General features: G+C 39.3%; 2 protein-coding genes across 5 annotated transcripts; one reads left to right on the top strand and one right to left on the bottom strand.

The window, feature by feature from the left end:
• Nucleotides 1–952: 952 nt before the first annotated feature.
• On the bottom strand, nt 953–15,066 carry nr2c2 (nuclear receptor subfamily 2, group C, member 2). 4 transcript variants are annotated; one of them, XM_044211944.1, is made up of 15 exons: nt 14,887–15,063; nt 12,990–13,074; nt 12,547–12,642; nt 12,112–12,312; nt 11,838–11,943; nt 11,489–11,668; nt 10,317–10,473; nt 10,093–10,183; nt 8,799–8,989; nt 7,952–8,129; nt 7,424–7,545; nt 6,179–6,318; nt 4,004–4,141; nt 3,774–3,879; nt 953–3,431 (listed from the first exon to the last, which is right to left on the bottom strand). In XM_044211944.1, the coding sequence occupies exons 2-15, from the start codon at nt 13,047–13,049 to the stop codon at nt 3,239–3,241; spliced, it is 1,959 nt and encodes a 652-aa protein (XP_044067879.1). In that variant the 5' UTR covers nt 13,050–13,074; nt 14,887–15,063; the 3' UTR covers nt 953–3,238. The 4 variants fall into 4 exon arrangements, with proteins under 4 accessions (XP_044067879.1, XP_044067881.1, XP_044067880.1 ...); XM_044211946.1 differs by having other exon boundaries at nt 8,844–8,989; nt 14,887–15,062; XM_044211945.1 differs by lacking the exon at nt 14,887–15,063 and adding an exon at nt 14,596–14,719.
• Nucleotides 15,067–18,615: 3,549 nt separating this feature from the next.
• b3galt4 (UDP-Gal:betaGlcNAc beta 1,3-galactosyltransferase, polypeptide 4) lies at nt 18,616–21,739 on the top strand. Its single transcript, XM_044211928.1, has one exon. It carries the CDS (start codon nt 19,193–19,195, stop codon nt 20,306–20,308), a length of 1,116 nt encoding a protein of 371 aa, XP_044067863.1. The 5' UTR covers nt 18,616–19,192; the 3' UTR covers nt 20,309–21,739.
• Nucleotides 21,740–22,151: the final 412 nt, after the last annotated feature.

Raw genomic sequence — 22,151 nt, 5'->3', positions numbered from 1 at the left:
AAGTTACTGGTTGCATTTGAAGCAGGAAGTTTTACATCCAATCACAGTAATGATATTAACAAATAAATCAGATAATACACATGCAATTTAGTGATATCCCCGCAGTTGTGGTCTTTACCGGTCTTGAAATAAAATCCAGAGTCCTCTTGGTCTGAGACCGAGACTTTCAAAAAGAGGTCTCATAACCGGTACTACAACATTGATCTGAACATTATTCAGATCAATGTCATTGCTCCACACTTAAAGGAACAGGCCTTCTACCAAAACCTATTTTGGTAGCATTAAAGGTTACTTTAATTTGTTTTGTGCAAAGAACGCAGTACTAAGGAGCCCCTTAAAGGTCATCGTAAGATTTTTTTTTGAGGACTGTTTTTGCTTTACCTCACAATATTTTGCGTTCTCTCGCAATACATTTAGCGTTTTCTTGCAATAGTTTTGAGTTACTTCGCAATACTTTGGCATTAGCTCGCAATACTGTACCCGGGTACAGTACACTGGCTCAGAAGAAACTGTACAGTACAGAGTAGGAGGAATGGAAGAATAAAAGTATTGCGAGGTAACAAAAATATTGCGAGGGAACGCAAAAGTAGTCCTCAAAAAAATTCTCGCCCTGACCTTTAGGGGGCTCTGTAGTTTTCCACATCTTTCCAAGCTTATAAATGAATGGTCTATAGACTCAGTTTCTACACTGGAAAAGCTACATCAGTAGTATTTGGAGACAACTTACAATATTACAGAAATAGCATCTGTGTTTAAACATTGAAAATACCTCGAGGAAAAACTGATGCGCTGTTGTTACCGAAGCTTTATTAATATGCGAGGGGATTCTGGCAAAAACCCTTCAAATCTCACTCATAGACATTCTCACTTGTAAAATCCAGGTATTTGCTAACATCTGACAGAAACAACTCTTCTTGCCTTGCATTTTTTAGCATGAACAGACTCAGTCATGTCATATTTCATAATTGTTTATTTCCGTTATAACGTGTGGCTTCAGAGAAGCCAGCCTCAGAGACTGGAATGCTGATACAGGAGCTCAGTCGTAAATACGTTTTATATCTTTATCGGTGTGAGGTAGAAATGTAGGGTTGTGACAGACTTGAGCAAAACATGAATGTTGTTTGAATTTCTCGATCTCGATGTTTGAAGAAATACATTTTATGTGAGCAGAAAAACAAAGTACATTTACACAGTATAAAATTTTAACCATACTCAATCCACAAAGCTGAGAAAAAAATATTTTCTGATCTAATATCTTCTAATGTGGGAGCTGCTCATGGTAAATATTTTGAAGCCACAACATTTAAATTAACATTTTTCATACAGCATTTCATAAAATGCACTTTAAGCAACTTCTTCATGCACTGCAATGCACTATAAAAATTATAACAATGCTCCTTATTAGGGCAGACAGCCACAAGATTATAAAACCTGGCTTAAAAACAACATGCACTCATTTTTATGAAATTACATGTACAAAGGTCATTTCACAACAGTGCCTTTACAAACAATTTGTATGGGTTTGAAACCCAAATATTACAACAGACATTTCACAAGACATAATCCTTGTTGACTTCTTTACATCCCCGTTATCATTCATGTTGCATGGATGCTTATTCTGAACCATTATACAAGAGGGTAAGCCGATGCACATCTCCATATGGTCTTCAAGACATCAATGCACTCGAGACTGGCTTCCCATAAAATCTCTTGTTTTTGTTTATGTCAGAGAAACCTGCCCAAAAGTACTTTAAGTACACTTAGTATGCAACAAGCAAATTTGTTCACAACAAATTAAAATTTTTAGAAAACATGAAAAACACAGAGTTTTAGTCAGCATGAACATAGTGGAACGCCACAAAAGCTGACTGATGTGCACTTAGCAGAGTACAAATGCAAACACAAGAAACAGTAGCATAGCTACACATAAGTAACATTTCTGAACCCAAAATCTTTAAGATAATCTAATTCCTTAAAAGAAATAATTGATAAATACACATACAAAATGCAGATTGACAAGAACAGTCAAGACACTGATGGAACAGAAGGAAGTAACATATAATTGATTGTCATAAAAGGGAAAAGTGATGAGGTGATTGCACAGGTTCTATTAGCAACATATTCATGATAACCCAGAAATAAGTGTACCTAAACATAAAAACACTCCCAGACCTAAAATCTCTGAGATGTCATTCAGTATAAAAAAAGACATATGGTCAGTTTAACTGGCTAATTTGGCTTACCTGACTTTGTGAATGTGAGTTAAAAGTGAAACTGAATGAAACGGAAACGACGATGAAATCAGACGTTGATCATGTTGTAATGAGCTAAGAATGTGGTAGCTTAATGCTATGATAGCCAGGCCAGATTAAGATGAATTAATTGAGGTTTGAGTTAAATCTTGTACCTGATTGGAGTTCTCATTCCAACTATTTACATTTATTTAAAGTAAAGAACTGTACATTAATGTCTCGCACCCTCTAGGAAATTCAGCCATTTTCAAAATTGAAAAGAGAGAAAATTATTACAAAGCATTTTTCAATTCCTTGTTCAGAAAAGTCATACTTAGTCTTTGTAAAAGCCTGAATTCTTAATTTAACAGCACGGTCATTAAAATACCAGTTTATACTGCTCCAATGTTCCCAAATACCAACATAAACAAATATTTTACAGCTTCAAAGTAAGTACTCATATCTACTTTAGTCTTAAGATTAGACTTTTTAATTAGGTGAAATTCTACTTCCACATGTAAGATTTCTGTTTGTCATTTTTAGGTTATGGACTGGGCTTCTTAATATAGCTCATCTGATATCTGCAACAACAGTTAGTGCTAAATTATGTATGTGATCATCTCGAGAGTATGGTAAGGCTTTGATAAAACTAAAACTATTTGAAAGGCTTAGGTCAGAAGGTAAAGTTCACATGTTATTAGCTTGAAATGCTATAAAGACATTAAAGGAGATGAGCACAGTTGCAGCTGCAGAGGATTCCTTTTTCATTCAGTTCAGAGCGACTGCGTTTAGGCCAGAAAATCAAGATTACCACACTGCATCAGCTCCAGAAAACATTCAACCTGGCTTTCTAATGCCGGATTATCTTACTCTACCAAGGATTCATGAATGACTTTGCACCATGCATCGTTAGAAAACAAGGGGTCACTGCATGATTTTGGACTGGGGTTCAACAGTTAACCCCTTGAGAGACAAAGACAGTACCTGAAGTGGAGACTCACTAATCTTTAATTCGACAGTTCTGGGTGCTGGAGTGACAGGCTGTCCTGGCTGTTGTACTCAGCCGTCTCCATCTTGAGGATGTAGGGAATGATGCTGTCAATAGAGACGTTACCTATCAAGCCAGTGAAGAAGAGCTCCTCTGTGATGCTGGAGTTCATGAGGCGCAGGGCTGGGAGACGAGTCAGGATACGGGTCAACCTGGGGAAACAAACACACAACAGTTCCTGCAACGTCATCTTGATATCTTGTTCTCTTTAATTTGCATTTAATCACAGACAGACACTTAAATCCTCTATACCAGTGATTCCCAGCTTTTTCTGCCTGATGTACCAACATAGCCCTATCAGATGAGTACCAACACCACCCGTCATGTCCCAAATGTATTCATTTTAATGGATTTTAAACGTAAAGTATTAATTATATAAAAGTGGACAGTGTTATAATATAAACTTACACAATTACCTGTAATTCATGTGTCTTACTACTACCACTATGGTGGGGAAATTGAGCTGACTGGTTAGACTAGAGGTATGTAGGTACCTGTAGGTGTCATCTGGGTAGGTTTTCTGCACGTAGTCCTGCAGCTCCATCAAGGCTTTCTCCTGGAACTTCTCTATCTGCCCACTGCTGTCCACACTTGGGTGATCTGATAAGTAAAACACACACTAAACAGTTGTTTCCAAAATGCAAATTTATTCAAATCACTTTCACTCTTTCACAGAATAAGTAACTTATTTCAGAAAAGCAGACACTCCTCTGAGCAGACTCACCAGGGCTGAACAACACTATAGCCTTCAGGTAGGCATATTCGTAGCTGTCAGTCTCCAACTTTGTCATGCCGTTACAGAACTCCTGGAACTTCCAAATATGCTCCATCACCTGCTTCACCCTCTCCCCCGAAAGCTTGTCTGAGAGAGAAGAAAATGCTCAGTTTGATATATCAAGATTCATAATCTACTTATTTTTTTAGTTGTTTAAGCTTTATCTAACCACAACAGCAAAAAACATGTCAACACCATCACTGTTAGTTACAAACAAATTTCGTCAAGTACTTTTGACATGTAGTTCTCGAAAATTACATCGAAATTCAATCTGTGGCTTCTGAGCCATTATGTATGACACATGGACAAATAAACATTGATGTAGCACCATCTGGGGCTGATAAGTGTAATACTGTAATGTGTAATAATAGAGTGGTATCACCAAAGCCTACAATGCCACAAGTGCTTGACAAATGAATAAAGAAATGGGAGAAAACTCTACATCTGCCAATCTACAGTCCTCCTCAGTAGTTCTTCTGTTCTTCTATGCTTTAGGCCTAGTTTGTTATGGTAACAACTTAAAACTAGAATTTCTGCCCTGTGGTTGTATGGCTCCGTCAACCAGTCAAGTTTACATCCATGTCTGTCCAGACTCATATAATATATGTAGTGAATACTACATAAAAAAGGTATAAAGTGTATTTTTTGGCTAAATGGAAGTTATCACTATATTGATGATACATACAGTATGTATGATTCTAGTGAATATACATTTTTGAAATGATTAAAGAAGTATTACCATAGAGGTATTGGCTAAACAGCTACACATGTGTACTGTACTATGTAAAGATGGATTCTTATAGAATATAGCTACACAAAATGTGGTGCTTTTTTCCCTGGCATTTTTAGATGCAAAGCCTCTTTATGAGCTGTAGGTGAAACTCACTCACTAACTCAGAGGATCACGATTAGCTAATCGCGCTCCAATACGTTGTTTGTCATGTGATTCCGATGATGCTCAAAATTCAGAATGAGGCAGGAAGTGAAAGGCAGAATGGATGAGATGGAGGAAACCCCGTACTGTGCTAGTTATTGTTTACTCATTGTGATGTCCCAGTCAACATGTGTGTGAAATCTGGAATCGCCCAATTCATTCTTAAATTATGGCTAAAAACCTATTTAGAGGTCACAATGACCTTTGACCTCTGAGTCAAACTGTGAAATCTGGTCACAATCTCCCCTCCTGATCCTGAGTTACGGTGTTGAACCTTGATATTTATTCATACTTCTATAATATCCACAGTCTCATAATAATCTTAATAAGCTACACTTAACTTGACAGTACATGCACTACTACTTATTACTTATATTATTACATTTTACATTACGGTATTATTATACCGTACATACTTATGTTCAACCGGTAATCCACACTACTTTTCACTTATTTTAATTTTATACTTATACCCACTTGTTACTTAATTTATCTGACCTGTATTATAGTGTATTATATTTTTTGCTTAGTACTTCTATTCCTGTGTGCACTGACGTGATAGTGAGCTGCTGTAACAAAAGAGTTTCCCCTCGGGGATCAATAAAGTATTTCTGATTCTGATTTCTGATTCTGAATAATGGCCAAAAAAGTTTTTCCAGGACATTATGATGTCATAGCGAAGTTGACCTTTGACCTTTTGGATAAAAAAATGTTGTATAAACATCTGTGTGAAATTTTGTCATAATTACTACATCAATTCTTGAGTTATGGCCAAAAACGTGTCTGTCAAGGTCATTTTGAGGTCACAGTGACTTTGACCTTTGAGTCAAAAGTGTCACCAATTCATTGTCCAACCAAATGTGAAACATGGTCATCAGTTCTTGACTTATGGCCAAAAACATGTTTGTGAGGTATCACAGTGACCTTGACCTATGACAACCAAATTCTAATCAGTTCATCCTTAAGTTCAAGTGCACGTTTGTGCCAAATTTGAAGAAATTCCCTCAAAGGGTTCCTGAAATATCGCATTCATGGAAATAGGACGGACACACGGACAACCTGAAAACATAATGCCACCGGCCACGGCTATCGCCAGTGTGGAGGCATAAAAAAAAAAATCACATTTCTTGAGTCCTTGTTTATATGTGTGTGTCCTACTGAGAAATGATGACGAGGTCTGTGGTCCATACCGTCCTGGATGCTGCTTTGGAGGTGGTTGATGATGGCGGTGAGGATGGTGGACAAGTTCATCACATGAGCGCACTGAGCAAGACCCAGAGTAAATAGCTCATTCCAGCAGGCTCGCACCAAACTGGTGTTTGCCTCCTGACTGAGAGAGACAGACACAAAAAATAGTGTGAGCATGTAGATAGACAATAATGCACTGCATGACTGTAGTGTTCCTAAATTTATATATATATATAGATAGGAGCTTGCAGTGCCAGTGTTATGGTATTTCCTAAAGCCCTTTTCAGACATGGAATACGCAACATCGCTGGATTCATCAAGCTGTTAAAGTGATAGCATTTTGTCACTCAGGCAAAGGTGACTTTTACATTAATGTTCATTTCTTCCCTTATTCAGACATGACAGGACATTTACAGGAGAGAGAGCTTGGCAGTGAGTTAAAAATGTTATAATAGTAAGGAAGAAGGCTGTTTTTTGGTGTTTCACAGGCTGCTGCAGCACTAGAGCACCTTGCCGTTAAAACCTTAATTAATGACCATTGTCAGCACTAGGGAGGCTCACATTCCATTTATCATTTAACGTTATTAAAGAGTGAAATCCACTGCCTGTTTTATAATATCCAAAATGAGAAGAATTGAATGACAGGGCGTACATCTCGTTTAATTCCAATTTGCTCACGTGCTGTATGTACGTGTGTTTTGCTGGATATCCATTTATTCGACAGTTGGCATGAATGAACATTTAAGACATAGAGAAGGCGTGCTGGCCTGATTATAAATTGTGGTTGTACAAGGTTTTTTTAACCTCTTTGGCCCCGGGTGTACCACGAGGGGAAAAATATTTTTTATAAACTGATCTGATACGAAAAGGCTGCGATCTCCCCAACAACTTAAAATGGGCTCTTTCACAGTGTTTCCTAGTTTATTAAACTCATTTTGTGCATAAGAGATGATGATTGAGATATTGAATTTATTACAGTGATGTTAGAAGGAGGTACAAGATGCACATTTAATCTCTCTCACTGCATGTTTTACCCTGTGCTTCTGCTGCCTTTACATTATTCTGACAGCCTTCAGTTGAGACTGAAATGTTACTTGGTCCGACCTAGTAAGATTGCTGTTGTGACTTTTACATCAAAGTGACCAGGGTGCTCATTCAGACATGAGACCAACGTATTAAACTGCCATCAGATTAACGTAAAGGAGTGCATGTCTGAAAGGGGTATAACACTATAATTTAAGTCTCACCCAAGAGCTGAGAAGGCAGGGATGGAGCGTGCCCAATGCATGGAGAGAAAGAGAAGTCTGGATGCTGACTCACAGATGTAGTGTACATTCAGATACTCAGGCATGGGGCTGGGCATGGTCAGCTAGACAGAGAGGAAAACATAGAAAAGAAGGACATAGGAAAGGAAATGATTTTAAAAATATTTGACAAATGACTACCTACAGATGAATGCCAAAGTAAAAGAAACACAAACAAGCATCTCAGTTGCACTTGACAACAAGTTTCAACAGGGAAGTGTTAAATATACAGCAAAGAGTTGGTAAAAGGTAAAAAAAAAATAAGGTAAATATGCATATAATGGTCTTCTTTTTAGCAATGTAGCCATGTGAATAGACTTTTTTGTAATTTCACAACACAATGGACCTTGAATTCTTTTAGGATTCCCTTTCCCTCTCACGGGAAACAATTTGTATCCATAAATTATTAATAATGTAAGTCATGTGTGTCTGTTATTTGGGTCATTAGTTGTATGAGTTGACTCCACACACCTTGAAGCCAACATGGCTGTCTGTGAGCAGTGGTCCTTCCACCTCAATGATGGGGGTCTCCTGGTCTCGACCAATCAGCTGGATGGTTGTTCCACCAATACACTGCGACTTATCTTCCAGACTCTGTCTGATCCCTACTTCAGGTGGGTTGAAAACTTTGGCCAGGGTGTCAAAGGCACTGTGCATAACACACACACACACACACACACACACACACACACACACACACACACACACACACACACACACACACACACACACACACACACACACACACACACACACACACACACACACACACACACACAACTTTAAATGAATTGATTTGACAGGAAACTCTCTGCAACATAAATAGAAATGTGTCTCCTTCTTGTATACATATCATTTTATGTTTACTTGAGTATGAAGTGTAAAGAAGGTAAAATCAAATAAAAAAGTGACTAAATAAAAAAAAAAATCACTGAATAGTTATCTAAAGGTCTAGAATAGGCTAATGTCAAAAATCATTGCAGATATTAAAATCCAAAACTTAGCGTAACTGACTTGCATTAAATATTTGCTACACATGAAAACAACAAAGTGAGGTAAATGTCTACATTTATATATCTATAGGGTTAATTATTATTTCCAATATTATTATTATTAACATCTGAAAGCCAATCAGAGTAGACTGGATAACTGTAGTCTTCTGGTCAGAATGGGTAAAATGGTTTAGATTTAACTTTTTTTTCACAAATAAGAAGACAACCCTTGAGAAGTCCTTGTTTTATCTGTTATTTTAACCTTTATTGCCTCTGTAGAGACAAATATGTTTCATTGAAAGTGAGTGACGAGATGTTGCAGATACCTTTCACAAACACACTCCCCTCCTCTCTGTGCACTGCTGACTGACCGTGTTATCTCGCTGGCAGATTGCTCCTCGTGTTGGCTGTCTGAGGTATCACCATTGTTTAGGGTCTCTTTTAGTGAGTCACTAAGGTTGGCCAGTGATGTCACCACATTGGCTAGTGTCCCCAAGTCCCCCTGTCCAGACTCCATCTGAAGACAAATGAAACAATGCAGATTATTTACTATCAAATCGGTCAGCTGAACTGGGATCCACTTTATACACAAAATAGGAGGTCCTAAACTGGAGCAAAGCACAGAAATGTGTTGCCTGCAACAAAAAGGAATGACAAATGCCTCTTAAAACATATAAACAGGATAAATAAAGATTGAAAAAACAAACAATTTGTTGTTCTAAAAAACAAATCTGCCTTAATCCGGGCAGACACACAGATTAGGCCTGATTTTAGCCTTGAATTGGTCGCCCTGACTAATTTTAGAATCTGGTATGAATTTCTGCCAGATCGGTTGTTGTTTGACGTGCAGTTTGAAGGGAGTCATGGCGCCTGATAAATTGCCTGAACAATCATCTCCCTGGCTTTCAGACGACTGCATGGATTTCTGGGAGGTCGTAAAGTTTAGTCGGCTGTCTTGCAGTTTGAGCAGTTCCAGATTCTGATTTCACTCATGGCTGATGTCTAAAGATCTGTTATAAACTGTAGTGAGCTTGTTTTAATATTATTGGAGTAGTACATGTTGTGGCTAAAACTGTTGTCTTGACTCAGACTGCTGTGATGTAAAACTGAACTTCGCTGCATGATAGACATCTTCCAGGCATCTGCAGCTCCATATTTATCTTTTTTTTCTTCTTACTTTCTGTTCATAGTAGAATTGCAAGTAATGATGCCTTTCTCTCTTTTTTTTGTCGACACTGAAGGCACGGTTTATCTTGTTTGAATAAACTTTATTGGAATTGTCAATCGACAAAACCAGTGAATTGATCTGTACAGTGTGAGCATAAAAGTTGCCGGTTTGGCCATGCAGAAAGGCCAATTAAAATGTGAAGTGTGAGTTAACACGTACAAGACTAATAAAAACGCAGCTCTTCCCAGCTTTACAGATTTTCAAGCTCACACTTCTTTACTTTGTTGACCCTGTAATACTAAGCACCAAATATAACACCCTCACAATGCAAGAGCAACAAAACCTCGCAACATCCACCTAAAGGATCGTAATTCTATTATAAGGAGCAGAAGGAGACTGTCTGCAGAACAGGGAGATGTTACATTTACAGTGACTGTAGTTAACAGCTGTACCTTTGAGTCACTGGCCAGCAGCAAAGTTCCATCACTCTGGATGACTGGCTGCTGGATATTAACCAGCATCCCCTGGTCCAGCAGGCTGGATCTGCACATGACACAGAGCATCATCAAAAACCAGCTCACATAATACCGACATCAACAGACACAACCGCTGAGAGACAGAACAAAGCACAGAGCCCAGGCCTGAGGTTTTGTCTGTAGATCTGATTCCCACTGACCTGGAGCCATCTGTCTCTGTATCGGAGATAAAGGTTGGCGTGGCAATGAGCGGACTGTTAAGGTCCTTGCGAATGTAGATCTTTTGGGTGGAGGCAGCACAGTTGGCATGCTTCTCTCTGGGCACTATATCGATGGGCTTTCTCTCACTCTGGACAGCTGAGGATAAACAGCAGGCAGACAAACTGTATTTACTTTTTTCTAATGGTTATAAATGAATAGTCATAATATTAAATGTGATCAAAGAGGAATGCTCTTTTTTTTGTTTGCCTCCTCAAGTGCAGAACAGAATGCTAGCAGAAATACAGTGTCTTGCTGAAAGACACTTCAGTGTTGCTGCAGACACAAGGTCCTTTTGGTGTAAATGGTTGGAATTCTTCAAATAATTAAAGGAAATGCAATGGATCAAGGAGCTTGAACTTATTGGAAAAATAAAATCCTCCCCTCTCTCCACTCTGCAGATGCATTATCAGGGTTTCTGCAGTGTTCACCAGATTTAATAGACATTTTAAGACCTTTTTTAATACCACATAGAATGCAATTTAATGCCTTTTTCACAGGCATATCGGCCAAAGAATAACCAAACCAGTAGGGACAATAAGGCCTACAATTATTACAAGTACATTATAAGTACATGAATTTATTGACATTCACATCACATTTTTCAGTGCTTCCCAGCTCTGTAGAACAATATATCCCAGTAAGATAATTAATCAACTAAAGTGACTTTTCTGTGGCAGAAAATTGACGGATGGTTTAACCTATTAAAAAATAACTCATTAATTAAAAGTTAATGTAAGTTTTTGCTAAAATTGACACTTGCTCATTATGAGATGATGAGCTTCCTTACTACTGTAGCTAACAGTAGTGACAGTGTTTGCTACAGATCTGATGGTGCTGACTGAAACTCCACTGCCAGCTCGCAACCATGTACAAGAAAAAGTTACAACTATTGTTACTGTCTATGGCAAGCAAGAAAAAGACCTTTCTAAATGAAATTTAAGACTTTATAATACCTTTTAAGGCTTTTTTGTTTGAGGGGACTGAATTTAATGCTTTTTAATACTGTTAAAGACCTGCAGATACCCTGATAATATCTGCCTTGTTTCAGAGTGGCATTTGGTTTTTGTCTACATGTTTTCTTATTGTCTCCTGGATTTGGATGCAAACTCACACTCAGTCTTCATCCCCATCTTAAGGCATTTCCTCAACCGGCAGAACTGGCAGCGATTGCGGTGGTGTTTGTTGATGACGCAGTCCTGTTTACTGCGGCAGCTGTAGGTCAGGTTCTTCCTCACGCTCCGCTTGAAGAAGCCTTTACATCCCTCACAACTGACCGCTCCATAGTGACGCCCTGAACACAGAGAAAACTAGTCAGAGCGTGTGAGTCACTGTTTGTGTGGGTGCACGTTCGATTGCTGACAATGTGCAGCAAAACACACTGTCAGATTTGGCATCAGGATACATCAGTCAAAATACATAGAATCCACATCACTAGGTAATGCAGCTGTAAGCTTTAGTACCTGAAGCCTTGTCCCCACAAACCAAACAGTACTCCACTGGTTGCGGTCGGCTCAAGTCCCCTGACTGCCCTAACAACCGCTCCATGGACACTGGATCTGTGACAATCTGAAAAGCAAAGTCAAACACAGGCCATTAATCGTGTGTTTCAGCTTAACACAATGTCAACATCATGGTTATAACAGTCTGAAAATGACAACAAATATCAAGACCAAGATATTGCTAATAGTATCATCACGCTATGTACCTAGGGGTTATATTATGGGGGAACTGTACCTGTATCCTCCCTGGCATCAGGCTGTCTGCAGCAGTGAAGATGAGCTGCTTAGTGTTGTGGCTGTCTGGTGAGGCCAGGATAACCTTGCCTGCCCCTGAGCTGTCAGCTGTAGTCAGAATGAACTGCTGCCTGGGAGCACTGGACGGCTTCATCGCTGTCACTATCTGGATCTTCTGACCTGTCTGCTGGTCAGTTACAATCTGAGGGTGTTAGAGATGGAAGAGGGAGACAGAAAGAGAGGGAGGTGGAAATGAACATGCACCAACGGGGTTAAAGTAAAAAAGCGAAGAGAGTGACATTGAAGGTGGGAGAGCTAGGTCACATGTTTTAACATCAACTTGTTCATAGCTGCTGCTAATGCATCGACAACATCAACAGGTAGCAGCAGTGTCACATTCTCTGAAGTCAACTAATGTTGAGAGCACAGCAGTTACCTGTATTCGCTGTGGTGTTGTGGCAGGCTCAGTGGAGATGACCTGAAAGCGCTGTGGAGATTCACTCATCATTGAGTCTGACGGAGAGGACGACACCTATAATTTGAAATACATTTCAGCAAACTTAAACACATACAAATTATAATCAATAAGTCTCCAAAACAAATATATTTTACTTGAGTCTGTAAAAAGAATAGAAATATTATTATACAACATCTTTACGTAAGTACAAGTCCTTGTAGACCAGACCTTTCTAGAGAACCTCTGTCTACAGAAGGTATGTCTCTATGGCAACAAATAAAGTCAGCATCCACTAAGCACACAGCCAAAGAGAGAAGCACCACCATATTTTCAATTAAAAAAAGGCTTCATATGGGTTATATGGAACAACTCAGACTGCCAGCAAACAGTACATCATTAAAAGTCTCCCTCTGTACACTCACCTCTGCCTCATGCTCAGAGTCCACTTTCTGCTGAGAAAGCAGATTCAGGTTGGTCGTCATGATGATTTAAGGTCATTAGTGAGGTCTGTTTGGAAAGATACCACAGACATTAATCAGCCACAAAGGTGCAAACTGTCACAGAAGAGGAGGGCACTGCTGGGACAGTATTATAAATATAAAGTTGGTGCTGGTGGATCATAAAGGATACAAACAAAACAGAAAATAAAATTAACAAAATATTTGTTACGTTTACTGCTCCATATCTTGCCTGTCATTAACACTGGGCAACAGATTTTCTTGCACATCACACCTACTGTAATATTCTTCCTGTTCAGACACCTTAGATAAATATTTTGTGTGACAAATCCAGCCTTGACATGTCTGCAGTGTTGTCACCACAAGTCCATGACCTGGATATGAGATATGAGAGACTGTTGATAACCAGATTACACTACAGTCTGAACCTCACATTGTCCAACATGACACTGCAACAAAGGAGAACAACTGATGTCCCTCCATAAAAATGTACCCCCTTTTATATACACTTCACAGCTGCTTTTCCTACTGCTTCCATTTATTTTTCAGTGAACAGCAGGTAACCAACCTGGTGTATCCCTTTACATGTGATGTCATACTAATTATAGTCTAATGTTTTGTAACTCTGCATATTCACAAACAGAGAATGAGCTGACATCATAGAAATCTTTTTTCTTAATTTGAAACAAGACTGCAAAAGTTGTGAACAGAAAACTTTCTGTTTGATACTTGTATAAAAAGCAAAGAGAACTGTGTGAAAAGACAAACAAACCATTAAAAGTTAAGTGTTCACTGCATTTGAACGAAGATGGCAGAAGTGCATCAAATCAGTGGAGAAACACTGTAAGAACATATTCTGTCTATCCATGGATCCTTTTTAAGTACAATTTAAATGTAACACCCCTAATGGTAAATAGTCAAAATCAGGGCCATAGACATCTTCCCAACACAGTTTATTGGTATTTGAAAACCTTTAAACCTGTATATAAATTGTGAGTGACCACAATGCATTTGGGCATCTTCCTTAGCATCTACTCCTACCATGAATTACCTCCGTGCACTTGACATTTTTGACTCTGCCTTTGTTGACTTGGGATTATAATAAAGAATACAATTTGACAGCATAAGTGAAAACTGATTAATGTGCCAACTCCACATGCTCACTGACCAATGGGAGGAGCATGCTGCTTCATATAGTTTACCGATTGGTCGAGCAGAATGCCCATCAATACCAACTTCCCCAAACGCATCACAACACAGAACAAAATGGAGAATCTGGCAGTCAGCCAATAACACCGGAGACGAATCCTTATGATAAATATTAGAGCAATTGTCATTCCAGACAGTAGAGTGGACGACTGTTGATGTGCTGGAAGTAAATGTAAAAATGCAGCTTTGGTGAATAAAGTCATAGTAATTTCAAACCACTTCTGTCCCCGAGATGGCAAAGGTAAAAGGGTCGAGTTCATCTGCAGCAACTAATGTATAGCTTTCCAATGTTAGCTGTGTAAACTAGCTTAACACAAGTAACACTAAACGCAGCAAGGGCTGCAACAAGAGCCGGCTGTACCCGTCTCTCCTCTTGAATCTGTCATTCTAGCATGCAGGGATTGGTCCAGGTTAAATCGACAGTAGTGTCACATATTAATAATTAGTTGAACTGTCTGTAAAGCATATCGGCGTAGCCAGATTGCGTCCAAGGTTTCACGTTCCTTGCCCGGATCCCGAGTTGCCAAAGTCGGGCAGGAAGGGAGCTCCGCATCGGCTGGCTAACAAGCTAGCTGGCAGATTAGCTGCGCTCTTTTATCATCCGGTATCTCGGAGAGCTTTCTACGGTTTTCAATCCGGGACCGAGACTTACCTCCGAGAAACGGTGGTCACAAATTTAGGGCTCCCTGCTATTTTATAAAATATTTGTTTTGGTTTTCTTCTGTTAAAGGTCATAGTTCGTGACCCCGCACCGCCAGCGCGCCGACAATGGTTGAGGTTTTTTTTTTTTTCCTCCTTCCTCTCTCTCGTGTCCCCGCGCGCCTCCAATGTCCCCCTCCCCACCCTTGGCGCGAGCCAGACAGGACTGACGTCATCATGTCTGACTGTCTATGTATTAGAAAATTAACACAACAAAAGATTTATTTATATTTCTGGTCTGCTTTCTTCAATGAGATACAATGGCACAAAGCTAGAAAAAATTCTGACAAGCACTATATTACAAGCAAAGTCAAGCAGATGTCATATAAGATAATATATAATGATATTGTGATAATGATAATGTTATTTATAATTCAGTTGTTTATAATATATATTCACAAAGCAATATGGTAAAATTCCAAGCCATTTTTTCCATTTTTATAATTAATTTAAATTGTAGTTAAGACCCCTGGTGATTTAATTATGTTGTCATGTCTTTAAATTTGACGAGATAGCAGCACCATATAGAAAATAAAACACTGATATTGCAAAACATATAAAACACACTTATAATGAAATAGATACAATATAAAGAGAATAATCATGGATCACAAAACACATTAGATCAAAAGGGTAAAGGTAAAAATTGATAAAATGACAGCAATAAATATACCATAACAAGTAATATAAAAACAGATATGCACAATAGATACAATTTCTTTAAGAATAAATACATAAAGGGAAAAAATAAATAAAATCACATAATGGAGGCTTCTTATAAATTAAATACAGAGAATCCTCCCTCAGAAATCTTTTGCTTTGCTACCGGAAAGTTAATGGGATTTTGCTATAATGATTTTGTTTGAATGGCCGACTTTACTCACCATGAGATTTCATTCCACAATTCACTTTGAACACCTTACCATTCATTTTAAATAACTGTCTCAATTAATCTATAATAACTTCCTTATAATAATCCGCTTTGAAATCCACAGATATCATTACCTGAACTTGTTTATGATTTGTTTTGAACCTATAATTCTTTCTTTTGCTTCTGACATTTTTATGACCATTTAACTGAACACTTAATACGTTGACTCTGAGCATATGTGTATCTTGCACTCAGGTATTTAATGTTTTGCCCACTTGGTTTTGGGACCTTGAGCAGTGAACTAGGTGGTAGTTGTGTCCACAGAGAGGAAGCCAGCTACTCTGTCTCTGCATGACAGCAATGCAAATGCTCTATTTGTAAGCATTATTTGTAAATTCATTATATTCACCTTTAACCAATCCATAATGTCAGAGGTTGACAGTTCATAGGTCCCTTAAAGAGCTGAGATCCTGCAGTCATCATCAGTGGGAAATGTCAGCTCACCAAAAGGCTGAGACAGAGAAATTGCCAGGTATTGTTGGCCCCTGTGGCTTACACTTTCAAAAAGCTTAGGAACTGTGAAGAACTCTGTTCGAAGAAGGTCTGACACATATTAAAAGGGGTAGGTAGTGCTAGCATCACACGCTCTAATTTAAGGCAATTTACAATTACTTTACAAGACAATTATCCAAACACACTAAAACAGGGGGCACACTTTGCAGATATTGTCAAAAATACCATAGCTTTTATTCATACATTTAAATGTTAAACAAATGTAATTTAGGTACAAAAACAACAATGTTTTATTCTTCTACATTATGTTTTTACACTGTAATCACATACACGCTTATAGTGCTTACACAGTCACAATACATTTAGAAGCTGTGAAGAACTCTCATAAAAAAGGTCTGACACATTAAAAACATGCACATAGTGCTATAAAATCATCCATATTCTGTGTACTTCAAGTTTGTAACTAAAGCCAGGCTTACAGTACAATAAAACACACAAACATTTCTCAGTTCCCTCACAGCTATTCATGTACATGTTTTACAGGAGATGGAACGGAAGACAGAAAAAGAGGATCCACTTACACCTTTATAAATAAATACTGTCAAAACTCCATAGCTTTTACTTGTGAATTTAAACATTAAAGTCCCCCCTCCACTCAAAAATGTGTTTTGCTTATTGTTATGTCACTTGGTTGTTTGATCGTCACTGTGCAGAATGACGTATGAGTTTGACACTAGAAGGTTGTTTTCACATTAATCTGCTCAATGCTTAAAGTTTCTCTGTTTCTCATCTTAAATCTGAGTTGAACATGTATACGTACGTGCATGATTTTTTGACATCACAAAACTGAGAATGGACTCTTTAGTGAAGTAGTGAAACTTTTGAAATAAACAAGATCTGCATATTGATAGATTTTTTTTTAATGAGGGGAAAGGAGTAGATGTAGACTTTCTAAAGAGGTAATTGAACTTTTTTGTGGAAAAATGACAAATTATACAAAGCAGAGTATTTTTATATGTCTTCAAATATTTCTGGAGGGGGTCTTTAAATAAATGTCTGCCATTGTTTTATTCTTTCATCTGTAGTTTTTATACCTTCTGTAGTCACCAACTTTATTTGTGGGAAAACAGCTTACTTGGTCTCAAGATGCATCTCTTTTTGCAACACATCTTTTGTATTTCAACAAATGGAGGTAATGTGTTATTTGCACTGTTCCCAGTAAACAACTACCCTAAATAATATATAGAATGGACATCAGTAAACTGGAAGGATAATGAGGTCTTACTGGACCCAGTAATTGTACTTAAAATTACATTTGTTGTAACGTCTGGCACAGTGCAATACATCTTTTTAACGTATAACTTATAATTACATTCATTTTGCATACTTATGCATGCATGTGCAAGGGCATACGTTTTACTTTTATGTTAGTACTTGTGTTTGATTTTTTTTTTTTTGGACATTTGTTTTTGCACCATTCTTTGTACAGTGTGTTTCATTGATGTACTGCTGCTGTGACAAGTGAATTTATCTATATTGAATAAACACATTTTCAACATCTATTTCTTCCTATTGGTGCACTCAGTCAATTCTCTGCAGTAGCGCAGTAGAGTATAGGCTATCACTTCATATTTGCGCGAGCCATTTGCCTGCATATACGTGACATCTCCCATTTTACTGAAACAATTATGGCTGTATGGTCCAACCTCAGCACAAAACAAAAACGTACCTCTGAATGACCACCAGGTGTCGTCCTACACCACCAGGTGTGATAGGACTGGGCGTGCAGAACAATAGAGTACACACCTAATTAAATGACCCTGATAAAAAATATCCCTGATTATATCGACATTTTCTCTCTTCTCTCAAATATTAACTTTTGTCTTCTTTCCACTTGATTTAATATCGTAATAGGCTACAGTACATTTATCATTTCTTGTTTTTTAGATCTCCATCCCTGCAACCAATAGATGCTTCGCCATTATTTGCCCATATTGTAACTATAATCGGAATATGAGTCTATTACTAAATAGCAGGCTATATAATCGAGCTAATTACATTTTCCCGCAGTCCAAGCAGGTCCTACAAAATCAGGATTATTACTGATATAGCCTTTTAATCGTCAAACAGTAGACCTACCATCTGACAAATATAGCCTAATTGACAAACCAAATAGGCTATACGTAGACTATACAATGCATGCAAACATAAACCCCTTTTCCCATTAGGTCAATATTTGTCGATAGCCTACGGTATGAAAGCAAATAGGATTTTTAGGAAAAAAGCAAATAGGAATCTGGATGTCCTATGAGATATGTGTGTAGCCGGTAGACTGGTTTGTTCATAGCACAGTCATGAAATAGCCTATACGCAGCTTGATTACTGGAAAACAAGTTATCATCGTCAGAGCATCATAACGAGCTTTTCCTCATACAGTCTATGGTTTTACCACGAGGGTGGAGTAGGCTCATTTTTATCATTTGACGTGTTTTCTAATCTAGTGACCTCAGAGTAGCTCCACGTTATAGTAGTCAAAGGCAAAGATAGCTCCGGGCTGCTGTCGGATCGACCGTTTCATTTGCGCAGCTGCATATCCCACTTTTGTTAAACTGACTGGGCTGCAGTATTAACACAAGATTACCGGATCCTTTACCGCAACCTCGCAAACACTGGCGCTCTCCTAAGGCTGCTGCTGCTGCGGGTTCTGACATCTGAGCAAAGGAGCAACGAGGGGATCAAGAGCGGATCAAGAGAGGAGGAAACGCAATGAAAGAGTGATTCTAGTGGAGACAAGGGAAGGGTCCCGGTGAGAAAAAGGCGAGTTGTAGCAGTTACAGTGGTCTTCAGAGCTGCGCACGGGTAGTGGAGGTTGGTCATGGTCGGACGGGGACCATGGGTATGTAAACCGCGGTTTGGAAAGCGATGGAGCAGGCCTGGCGTTCTGACTTATCTGTGTGCGGCGATAATGAGCGCAGCCCTGTTGGCTCTGCTCTTTGTGGACTTCATCGAATCATGGGTCACCTCCATTAGCATGAACAAGGTGGTGGAGCCGCACGTTGGCATCATCCCCCCACAGAGCGTCCCTCCCACCAGACCCGAGGAGTTCCTGCTCATGCCCAGCCCGCTCGTGTGCCAGCGTGCCAAGCCTTACCTCATCACCATGGTTACCTCCGCACCTGCCAATCAAAGGGCCCGCCAAGCCATCCGGGACACCTGGGGAGGGGAGGTGGAGGTGAGGGGCCTGCGGGTCATGACCCTCTTCGTGGTCGGTGTGGCGTCTGACCCTGGGCTGGCCAAGCTGCTGATAGAGGAGGCCAGAGAGCGAGGAGACCTGATTCAAGGGCGTTTTGTGGACACCTACTCCAACCTTACCCTGAAAACCCTGTCCATGCTGGGCTGGGCTCGCAGGTTCTGCCCTCAGGCTAATTTCATAGCCAAAGTAGATGATGATGTCCTGTTCAATCCCAGCGCCCTCCTGCACTTCCTGAACAAGAGCCGCAACCCATATGAACAAGGAGACTTGTACCTTGGCAGGGTGCACCTCCATGTGGCTCCGGACCGTGACCCGGAGAGCAAGCACTATCTCCCTGCAGGGGCCTACCCTCCCTCTGTCTTCCCAGACTATTGCAGTGGTACAGCTTATGTTCTGTCCCGCTCTGCATTGCTCAAAATTTCCCTCGCAGCCTCTGCATCACCTTTATCCACACCTCTGCCCCCTGAAGATGTGTTTGTTGGTCTGTGTGCCCGGACAGCTGGTGTGCTGCCCTCCCACTGCCCACTCTTCTCTGGTGGCCCAGCTGTGCCATACGGGCGCTGCTGCTATCAGGCCATGGTGTCCATCCACCACATCCCACCCAAGGAGATGCTGCACTACTGGGCTGACGTCCATTTATCACACCCCTGCTCCTGGCTGAGTCTACGTGCTTCTCTGGGGATGTGCAAAGTCAGGGCGATGGTCGGGTCAGCTCTGGGGCTGGAGCAGGGGTTGTGAGGGTTCATAAGAAGGAAAACTGGACTCATTGGGGCGGTGCCTCGCTTCAGTACTGTGAACAGCACAAGTGCTCTTCAGGCTGTGAAACTACACTGAGAAAATGTCAGTTTATTTTTATAGCTTTATTTTTTTAAACACCATAATGTATTCAAATGGATTTTTTTTTTCAGAAAAGGTGATGATCAGCTGGTAGTACAAAGAATTGTCACAGTAGGCTTTAACCCATCCTTAGACTGTTAGCATCCTCCATTATTACACGGTCACATAGTGTAGATGTAGAACAAATAACATTGGCATGCTGATAGTATACAGTGAGGAAATACAGCCGTTTTTGTGATGAATGCACATTAGAACAAGTATTTCTATCAAAACACTGACATCTATACGCTGCTCCTTTCATATATTTAACACCTGTGTAGTCTATCACCAGGTACTTCAATTGTAGATTTTAGTCTATTAAGATGCCTAAATGCATGATGTTCCAAACAATAGTGCAATAGATGTCAAACTACAGGCTTCATATATCCAGTAGGAAAGAACTTATACAAAAAATTATTTATTAGCTAAAACTTTTTATATTCAAAACAGAAAAATAATCACCTCAGTACTGGATGTATTCTAGGAATGTCAATAATAACAACAATAATAATTCTTACTTTATTTATATAGCTCCTTTCAAAACAACTGTGCTTGACCATAAAAACAAATCGGAAAGGTTTAAAAACAAAATCCAAAACATAATATATAAAACAAGAAAATTACTACAAATACCATCAGTTAAGAAAACGCCATAAAATAAAAGTGAGTTTTATGAAGAAATTTAGACACTGAGTTTGTCTGCTTGAGATCCCCAGGCAGCAAAAGGCCCGGTCACCTTCAGTGACAAGTTGAGATTTAGGAATCATTAGTAGGGCCCTGCCGGAGGATCTCAAGCAGCGATCAGGCTCATAGGGAGTTAAGCAGGTCACAGATATAGGCAGGAGTCTGACTATTCAAGGCTTTAAAAACAAGCAGTAAAATCCTAAAATCAGTTCTAAAACTCACAGGTAACCAGTGAAGGGCAGCATGGATTGGTGTGATGTGGTCGCTTCTCTTAGAAAGTGTTAAAAGCCTGACGATATGTGTACCTGCAGATTAATTGGGGAGACAGTGAGATGTACTGTGAGATATCACTTGACAACGGAAATGTAACCCTGAAACTGATGCGATACGCAGATATAATCTCACTGAATTGTAGCATTTTTTTTTTTACTTTCTCTGTAATAGTGAGATGAAACATTACGTAAGATGTGAATGACAGTTTTGTGCTGACGTGTCTGGGCTGGGTTTGGGCGGTCTTGCTCCACCCACGTAAACAGAGAAAGTCTGTGTTTACACTCAGGAAATATGCTTGAATCAAATACTGTCACCAATAAACTACTCTGTATCTTATGTCTAGTTTGTATGATGTCGTTTTTAAAAGACACACTCACACACGCAGGTCTGCTTTGTTTCATCACTCAGCATTTCTGTCTCATTGTGTTTCCCCTTTCTCCATGACAGATGAAGCATAGAAAATTAACCGCAGTGTCACAGTGTAATGTTTCACCACCATAAGAAAACAAATGTTGGGGAACAAGAACAGGTTCCAGACTATTTATGGTAATAAATAATGATGATATGGTTGTCACGATCGCTTCCTACCACATTCCTTCTTACTTTTCCATTTCAAGAGCCTTAAATTCCTTCAACTCTTGTCCTCTTCAAATCATAAACTAAGTATTGTTACTAGTAACTGCACAAGTCACAGATGCCTGCCAAACAGGCGCCAAACTAACTGTTTGAGAACAGAGTTAGTGATTAA

The sequence above is a fragment of the Siniperca chuatsi genome, linkage group LG10 (genome assembly GCF_020085105.1).
Source record: "Siniperca chuatsi isolate FFG_IHB_CAS linkage group LG10, ASM2008510v1, whole genome shotgun sequence".
Lineage (NCBI taxonomy): Eukaryota > Metazoa > Chordata > Actinopteri > Centrarchiformes > Sinipercidae > Siniperca > Siniperca chuatsi.
Note: the sequence above shows the minus strand (reverse complement) of the source record. Positions and strands in the feature narration are given on the sequence as shown.